The 9,812-nt window shown below is 37.4% G+C and overlaps 1 protein-coding gene and 1 long non-coding RNA gene across 2 annotated transcripts; one reads left to right on the forward strand and one right to left on the reverse strand.

Annotated features, from left to right (window-relative positions):
* Window positions 1-3,230: 3,230 nt before the first annotated feature.
* Window positions 3,231-4,960, reverse strand: LOC133712664 (uncharacterized). Its single transcript, XR_009847538.1, has 3 exons — window positions 4,744-4,960; window positions 3,627-3,994; window positions 3,231-3,377 (listed from the first exon to the last, which is right to left on the reverse strand). It is a non-coding gene; the product is annotated as an uncharacterized LOC133712664 (long non-coding RNA).
* A 1,869-nt stretch (window positions 4,961-6,829) lies between these two features.
* LOC133711325 (glycosyltransferase-like KOBITO 1) lies at window positions 6,830-9,524 on the forward strand. Its single transcript, XM_062137462.1, has 7 exons — window positions 6,830-6,931; window positions 7,694-7,843; window positions 8,000-8,052; window positions 8,282-8,390; window positions 8,523-8,657; window positions 8,813-8,857; window positions 9,384-9,524. The coding sequence occupies exons 1-7, from the start codon at window positions 6,830-6,832 to the stop codon at window positions 9,522-9,524; spliced, it is 735 nt and encodes a 244-aa protein (XP_061993446.1).
* Window positions 9,525-9,812: the final 288 nt, after the last annotated feature.

Raw genomic sequence — 9,812 nt, forward strand, 5'->3', positions numbered from 1 at the left:
GTATTCTAAAACCATACTTAACCACTTCTTTGGAAGATAAAACTGAAGCATAGTTTTAAAACACAAAACACAATTTCAGTTTTGTTACTCGATCAGGTACAGTTACTTGGTCAGTTGCTTGGTCAGTTACTTGACCAGTTACACGTACCTGATCAATGTTTTCTGCCAACATCAATGAAGGATGCTTTGTGCATCATAATCACTTATGCCAACAGAAAACTACAAAACATATGAGCTCTTTTACTTTACATTCTATCCAGATTCATCCTTGTAAGAAAATTAAGCTCTTGTATCTGTCAACTTTAACGTGTAAACAAAATCTGGGAGATTTCTGTTCTTCATACAATTTTACACAATCACAGATACAATACCATATTATCAATCAATTCAACATGCATATTCAAGCATAACCAAAATTGATTCGATTCCAAGAAACCACAGAACAATCAAGAAATTGTAAATTTCATCCGGTCACCATCTACTCTAGCCTAACGCACGCCGGGAATGCAACTAGGGTTCTTGGGCACAATCAAAAATTCAATTATCATGCTATGAATCAAAATCAATCTCACAGAAAAACCTGTTTTTGCTTTTTCCCCAATTTGCTGCTAAAAAATCATAGCGGAAGCGTGAATTTTATAATTAACCAGATGCAGCAGTCGACTTAAGTAACTTACCTTGATCAGGTACCTGACCAGTTACTTGGTCAGTTACCTGGTCAGTTACTTACTTGGTCAGATACCTGACCAGTTACATGACCAGTGACTTGGTCAGTAACCTGATCAATTACTTGACCCGTAAAGCAAAAAACTCTTAAAAAATTTTATGTTTGTTTTGCAAAACCCTAAAACGATTTTTCATATTTGTGAGCCTATGCTCTGATACCAATTGTAAAACCATAGTTACATGCTCACAACATATGCACAACAATCATAAAAGGATTAAGGCTTACCTTCAGCAATAACAGGCATGGATTCCATCTTATGCAACTGCTTAACTCGATCACTGAATGTGGTCTTCTGTTACTTACCAACTTGCTTCTCAATGGACAGAACAATATGCAATAGTCGTGGTAGTAATCAGGGACCAATTCATCTGTATATATATGAAACTTAAACCTCAAGAATCTTCCCATTAAAGCATTCCTTGTCGGTTTAGGTTTCACTATTAGATTCCTAATGTATCACAACTTGTAGCCTTTCTTGTAGACTAAGCAATGGATTACTATCCTTAATGAATTGATACACTACTTCATTAAGTCACTAGTATTGATTTACTGTTTGTATCCATGTTAAACTAGGATTGATATTAAGCTAATCATCAATTACTTTATGATGATATGTGTTATGTCCATATTTGATCTTACATATATACGTTATTATTTGATCAATAATCTTTGCATGGAAAATACCCTTTTTGTTGAAGCATGTTATGGGTTTTATCTAAAAAGGAAAGTGATGTTTGAAGGTGTTCATGACATGCTGCTTGACTGCTTGCAACTTCTGTAAGTTAATAATGGTGAGCAGTGCGAAAAGGATTTTTAGCTTTCCTTCAATTGTTCTGTGGCTTTATATCACTGTACAGAATTTTTCTGTTCGTGTCTCTATTGTGTCATGTGTAAAGGTTGAATCCTGTGAAATCAATACGAGTAACTGAGAAAGATCTTTGCTTTTTTTTTTTTTTTTCTTTTTTTTCGTATTTGCTGAGAAGACTTTGTTTAAGTTATGAGATGTTTTTCTTTTGTTTGTTGTTTAAACTGGGTCTTATTTTAACGTGTTATCTTGATAAGGACAAGTTTCAATTATTTCACTGTTCTTTTATTGTAGGGTTTTATTGATTAGGTTGGTGGCAGCGTGGGTATTAAACAAAGCTTTGTTGTCTTGAATGGTGAAAACAGTAGTTACATACAGTAGTGATTTCGCTTGGAAATACTTGAAGTGAATTTGGTTGATTCGCTGTAGATTTTTGGGTTTTGAGTTCATGATACTTGTTGGGTTAGACTTCTGATCGAGACTGTTGAAGCAATGAGTGGGAGAATATATATAGGTTATCTACACTACTTGTGCTTATCGGAATTGGCTATCCTTTTTGCGTATGATTTCCCAGTTATAACTCATTTTGAAAGGATATCATTTTATCTTGTATCTGTTAATTTCTTTCTAGTTTTTCACATTTTATAAAGCCAATCATGCTTAAGCTGTTTCCTAATTCTGGAATCATTTATCGTCATTGACTTGTGATAAAACCAGAAACTCCTTGGTCAAACTGTTTTTTTTTGGCTTCTCATTATTAAAGGACTAGTCAAAAGTCGGCAATAATGTTCATACTAGTGTGCTACTTCATGATCATGCCACTCAATTACGCCATTTTTCTAATGTTCTGCAGCTGGAAATCCCAAAATCGAACTAATAAAACACCTAATGCATTAGGTGAATCACAACATTGTGATGGCATTTCTTTCATCTGCAGATAAGATCCTGAAGTTAACAGACACTACTACACAAAGTGAATCACACGACATGTAACAGACGACATACGACATTTTGGTGTCGTCTGAGTTAGTCAGACGACATATTAGTTATACTTGTCGTTTCTTCTCAAACTCAGCCAACACATTGTAATCAATTGGAGTTTGGTGAAATTGATAACTGTAAGACAACAGTTATTAGGACATGTGTTGTCTGAGAAATCAGAAAAAACAAAAAAGTTTAATATATATTTATTTTTGTAGCCAAAAGCCCAAAACACAAATCGGTCAAATCCTTATCTGCTAGCTCAATTCCTTCCTTGGTCGTATCGAAGCCAAAAACTTCCCTCCGTTTCTTGAAAGAAATTAGGTCATTCTCCCTCCTTTTTGCTCTCACCATCTCAGCAGCCTATCGAAACCAGAAACCGATACACTCTCTCTCCGCTCGAAGTCGCTACCTGGTCGAGCTCGAAGTCGCCGAAGCTTAGTCGCTACCCATGTAACGCCCCAAGCTGCACCTCACCAGCTTAAGCACGTCACAGTGCCGCAAGCCTCTAAAACATAAACCGAACGCTCGATTTACATTCTAGAGAACCGCTAGGCATCTTGTTTGAAAACTTTTCGTATAAACACAGCGGAAGCTACAAATATTTTTGAGGTGAAAAACTTGAGTTGTTAAAACCTATTTCCCTCGTCCAGTACTTGGATAAGGATCACACGAAGTATGAATTTCAATGAAAGAGAATTCAACTAAATTTGACACGATGCTAAATATCCACAAGTTCCGAAACACGAAGTTCGAGAAACAGAATCTAAAACAGAATCCAAACAATGATTTACCGAACTTGTTCCGCACACCCAGCTCCGTCCGCTACTGTCCCGTCACCAGTGCACAGTACCTGCATCCACACTGTTGTAGGGGTGAGCTTTCGTCCTCGCTGCTCAACAGGAACTCTATCTCGACTAGATTTGAAAATCGGTAAATAAATTATTGAGGCCTCAGTATGAAAACGTGCTTAAACCAAATATTTAAAAGGAACGACAAACTTTAATGTTTTTCAACTTGAAAACTGATGCATGATGCTTAAATAAATACGGCGCCAAATCCAAGTTTTACCTGATGGCCGGTCCCATAGACCCACTACACGACTTTAATTACCTCAATTTAATTTATCACCAGGTAAGCGTAGCGAGAGCGTCCGCTACCTAGCTACACACACGGATCGGGTCGTCATTGCGATCGCTCACCGTCCGACCGGTGTAACTAACCCTCCGGAGGTTTTGGGGATCGAACCCAAGGAAGTCAGAGCCACCCTTCGCTCTCAAGCCATCACATTTCTCACATGGTTTGGTTAGTATGCATTGCATTTGAACATAACCAAACCATACCAACTAACATGCATCATTTAATAACAATATAAGAAAATCACTAACCGAGGAGAGTCCTGAATCCCTACCTGGATTCCGATGCGTTCTCTCACGTACTCCGAGAGTTGCGAACCTTCTGTTCCTCGGGTAACTGGAGTCCTAGATTCCGACATTTCGATAGTTAATAACTTTTGAACAGTTAAACGAAATCTCGAAGATTAATATATCGTCCAAACCAACTTTTCCTGGTTTGACCAGGAGTTGACCAAGGGTTGACTACTTTGACCATGTTTGACTAACACTGACCCGTTTGACCACGTTTGACCAATCTCGACAAGTTCGATAATTAACCCAGATTACCGACCATTTATATGGTAATGTCGACCAAATACACATGTTTATACATTGAGTGTACCCAAATTACTAAGGCCACCCAATATATTACTTTTCATCTCTTTACTTATTACCCTTTCCGATAATACTCAAGCAACCGAATGTTACATCAAATTCTCAATTTCGCCAACGAATAAGTTCACTTTGCTTAACGATTGTGTCGCATAGTGATTCGACGGAATTACTATGGACACCCAATATTTTCCAACATATTTCTGACTCGATATGGGTGTACCTAATTTACTCTGGACACCCATATATTACTTTAAGCCACTTCCACCATATAATTTCAATTCAACACTAGTATTAGTCCTGAACAAAAGTCATCAAGACAACATACGACTATCAGCCATAGCAACACTGACAGAATATCAAACTTGATAATCATAACCCATTCAAAACAACCACTATGTGCATGTAATCAAGCTCGTACCCAGGATAGTCCAATTTCAACCAAACACCACAATTCAACAAATCTATCAAGAGTACCCAGAAGTACAGAACCTCAATTTTACCTTCTGGGGCAGAATTTGCAGATGAAACCTCGATGACGAAGAACACAATTTCCGGAGATAGCCTAGTCGACGCCGAGTCGATCAACTCCGTCCTACCTAATTCGAAGCTCAACCGGTAATGGAGTTCGACGTCTGCAACCCAGCAAGTTCGGGCTTTCTGCTCCAATTGATGTCAGCTTGCTCCTATGAATACACCCAAGCCGAAACTAAGCCGAGGAGAGGCTGAGAAACTGTCGGCGTTGAGGTACCGCGACGGAGGCAGAAGTAACCCAGAAACGAAGATGAGTTAAAGTTGATTGAATTGGAGAACTAATTAGACTAACATGTAGAGCACGACGAGAAGATGAAGTTTCATACCGAATGCGCCCTGAACAATGGCCGGAAATGGCTGAACTTCGCCGGAGCAGTCCGATCTTCTCACTGTCGTTTCTCCCTCCTCGTCCGGTGCATGGGCGATCGAAGACCACAATCGTGACGGCGACGATGAGACGAAGGCGATGGTGTCCGTGCGCCGGACGGAGGTGGCCTGACGGTGGAGCGCCGACCGGGTTGAGGTGTCGGGTCAGAGAGCTCCCAGCTCTCCCTCTTTCTCTCTCTCGATCATTCTGGATCCATTCTGACTTGGTCCCCTTCCTTTAAAATGAAATCAAGGGCCCAGATCAAGCGGTGGAGAGAGAATAGATGGACAGGATTGCTCCACGTGTTTCTACTTCTTGAATTAATTTCTAATATCCCAAAACTTCGGACTACCACGATAAATAGCCCGGGTATCCGAATAAATCTCTGAAAATTTCCACGAACTCGTCGTGCGGTGTACTTTATTATCCAACTCCTAAGTTGAGGATTTCACTTTGTGGAAATTTCTGAAAATATTCTCGAGTACTTTGACAATTACCGAGATCGTAAATAAATAATTTGTCGAACGATCTCAATTTAAGCTTGATAAATTTTCCGGGGCTCACAACCCAGGTGGTTTACTCTCTCCGCTGCCTGAGCTCTAAGTCGCCGAAGCTTAGTCGCTACCCAGGTGGTTTACTCTCTCCGCTGCCTGAGCTCGAAGTCGCCGAAGCTTACGGCCGCATCAACTCTGGTCGAGCTAGAGAATTGATTAGTCTAGATTAGTCTACAGGTACTATATCCCTCTTTAATTTGGCCTTTGTTTGATTAGGGTTTGTAAATTTTCAATCTGGGTTTGTTGGGTATGATTGGGTTTGGGTTTTATTTGAGTTTGAGATTTTGAGATGTTGATGTCATTGCTTGTTCTAGTTATTGATAGAGTATTCACAATCTGCATAAATAGTTGGAAGAGCATTCACAATCTGCTCTTCTTATGCTTTTTTTTACTATCGATTTGATATCAACTTTTACTTTAAATTTGAAGGCATACATGTTTCTTCGGTTAGGTTGTTTATTCAGATTCAGGTGCCTTAAAATGCTTGGTTTCGGTTTGTTCGCATCCAATTCCACATTGTGTCAAAATTTGTAAAATAGTTACCCATTACCTGCTCTGGATAATAGTTTACATTGTCATTTCCTGCTTTGGATAATATGAAATTGTGTGGGAATTGAAATTGTATCTGATATATCTGATATACAATTGTGGACAATAGCATAGTGGAAACTAATTGTATCTGATATGGACATATGGTATGTAAATGCATACTAATTGGTTACTGCATACTAACTGCCTTGGTTACTGAATACAAATTGTCTTGGCAACCAATACATGAGTATGAAATTGCATCTGTTTTGGTATGCCCTGTTATGAGTTAACGACTTATCCTCAGCTTTGGTTACTGGTTAGTCAAGGATATTGCTCAGTTATGCTCAGTTTTGTACCCTGAAAAGTCTAAGTGATAATTTGCTACTTCAATTTCTCTCATGCTATGAATTTAGGAGTTCAAATTATAGCTTAAACTCTAGTGCTATTTCATTTTGGTATGGATAAGTTCCTATCAGCCAATATTTTCTTATCAGGTTTATGTTTTGTCAATGGCTGATAGTATTTTTGAAATGCATGTTTATAAGTTAAACCTTTTGTGTACTTAGAGAGATCAGCCAGAGCTAGAAATTGAGTGACACAGAAATGAATAGCGAAACCTACGACAGAAGTGAATTTTGTTTCACCATTGTAGCTACAACTGCTTGTGATATGGGTACTCAGACTTTGCTCTTCACGGGAGATTATGTATGATGCTAATCTCTGTATTATCATCTCAATTATAAAGAATTTCTATTCAGATGCTGTAAAATGTGAAGTAACTCCATATGTTTTCTGGCAACCTCAACTTAACCTTGCTCTCCAAATAGACACGGTGACATTTGCTTTAGATTTTTTAAAGAAGGGATCTCCTTTATTTAAAACCTATGCACGCCTGCTCTGATAATTCAATATGTCAACTGGGTAAGTCAAGTGGTTCTACAGTGGTAGAATTAGCCTAAACCAGTTAATACTAATGGAAAGTAATGGTGAATTAGCTACATCCATTTAATGAGTTTTATGTGGTTATGACTGATAAAGTAACGTATTAACTCGAGCAGTTTGGGTATTGGAATAGGCGAACACAATATCATTGCTTCACAGGCACATGTATATAGACTATGAGTGAATCCTTGGCTAGTAGAACTTGATTATGTGAGTCGGCTATTTTTGAGATCACATTCTACTTTATTAACTAGTGTGATTGTAAGGATTTAATGTGATGTCTTGTTTCCGTTGTATAACACTTTTGATGATGTTTCGTGTAACCCAATTGTTCAGATGATGAATGATAGTTGTTAGGTTTGAGTACTGGATTTTAATATGATCACTTGTTCGACAGAAAGACATTTCAGTGGAATGACCCTGTCCTTCTCTCAATGACTCAGTGTCATTATGTTATTATTATTATTTCTATTGAAAAACAAACTTTAATGAATTGTTTGTGTTTTTTTGCTTCTGACTTTGCAGATAGTAATTACTACAAGTACGTCGGCAGGCTTAGATCAGATTTTACCATGGATGTTTTATCACAAGGTTATTGGAGTTTCCACCTTTTTTCTTTTTGTGGAAGGAAAGGCTACGTCTCCTGAAGTATCCAAAGTTCTGGAGTCTATACCTGTGAGTCAAAATATGCTTTGGTCTGCTTATGTTCAGCTTAGTTGATTTATTCTTCTTTTGGTTCTCTTTTCCCCCACTTCAAATGGATTTCTATTATATCTTGTCATTTTCTTTGGGTAAAATCTTTTGAGGATAAACTTTTTGGTATTTTCTCAGGGAGTAAAATTGATATACAGAACAAAGGAGCTCGAGGAGCAACAAGCTAGAAGGTGAGTTGCCACTTTTTTGCTAGGACCACTCTTATGCTAACTGCTAATGTAGTTTTCTTTTATAATTGCTATATTCCTGGCTGCTTAGGCTCTTTCCTTAGCTCGTGATCAATGAATAATCATCTTTAAATGCTTCCACATTGTTCTACATTTATCTCTTATAGTTGTTTCTTGGATATATCTTTACTGATTTACTTGTTCTTATGCTTCTTGTTTTTGGTACCATCAGTCAGATTTGGAATGAGACATGGCTGTCAAGTTTCTTTTACAAACCATGCAATTATGAGCTATTTGTGAAGCAATCTCTCAATATGGAGATGGCTATTGTTATGGCAAGGGTATGAAATATGTTATCTCATATAATTTTTCCCCTCTTGTTATTCTTACTATTCTTACTTTCTGATATGAGCTCGTGTTGATTTTTTTCTTTTTGTCTTCTTGGAATTTTCTCTTGCATACAAAAACAATAGGATGCTGGAATGGACTGGATTATTCATCTTGATACTGATGAGTTACTACACCCAGCTGGTGCCAAGGAGTATTCTTTGAGGCAGTTGTTGCTTGATGTGCCTGGGAATGTGGATATGGTTATTTTTTCGAACTATGTAAGTGAATTTGTAGTGGTACTTTTAAACATTGTGGTAGGCAGGTGGTTAAACTTAATTGCACATGCTAGTTTTGTACTTTTACATGTCTCTTGTTTCAACCCTGATGCTTGTTATTCGGTAAATGTAATTAACGTTGATATTTTGTTGAGTAGGAGAGCAGTGTTGAACGAGATGATATTAAGGAACCTTTTACCGAGGTAAATTTCTCTATTGTCCATTATTCTTGCTTTTTACGTGGTTCAGTAGATTCGTTTTAATTTTGTTCTAGTCTTATAGATAGCAGTAAATTATTATACTTGTCATGTCATGCTGCCTGTCTGATTGGAGACATCTTTTATTATGTGTACTGTTATTGTTAATCAGCGATGAGCTTGTATCCTCGTCTTAGTTGTAGGTTTAAGTTGAAATGCTGAAAGACAGAATTCTATTGTTGCTTAATCGAAATCTGCAACAATAAATTTTATAGACACATGATTATCTTTTCTATACCCTACTAAATGGATTAAACCAGCCATTCAATGCAAGTTTTTACTGAAGAACAGAACTATATCCAATTTGCAAGACACCCACCTTGGTCTAGCCCTTTTCCACAATCTAGACATAGACTTTGAAGTGGTTAGTCAAAAACTTCAAATATGGGCTTTTAGTTTGGCAAGAAGTAGGTGTGGGATATCCATATATGGTTCCTGACCTGTTTTCTTCTTGTATTTCTGACACTAATAGGTATCCATGTTCAAGAAGAATTACGATCATGTACCGAAAGATACATACTTTGGAATGTACAAAGAATCAACTCGTGGCAACCCAAACTACTTTCTGACTTATGGAAATGGGAAATCAGCTATTTCATTTTTGTATGGATAAGTTCCTATCAGCCAATATTTTCTTATCAGGTTTATGTTTTGTCAATGGCTGATAGTATTTTTGAAATGCATGTTTATAAGTTAAACCTTTTGTGTTGTTTGTTAATTAGAAAGATTTGTTTTTAGTTTTGTTTTCTTTCTCTTCTCTACACTAAAACTTGTCTTCATTAATTTGTCTACATCTCCTATCATCATTAGTTTTGTCAAGGAATAAAGCACTACAAAAAAGAATTGATGTAATCGGTGAGTACTAGTAGTTCCCTTTCCTTTGGATTTAATGTAAGGCTTC

The sequence above is a fragment of the Rosa rugosa genome, chromosome 5 (genome assembly GCF_958449725.1).
Source record: "Rosa rugosa chromosome 5, drRosRugo1.1, whole genome shotgun sequence".
In the NCBI taxonomy this organism is placed as follows: domain Eukaryota; kingdom Viridiplantae; phylum Streptophyta; class Magnoliopsida; order Rosales; family Rosaceae; genus Rosa; species Rosa rugosa.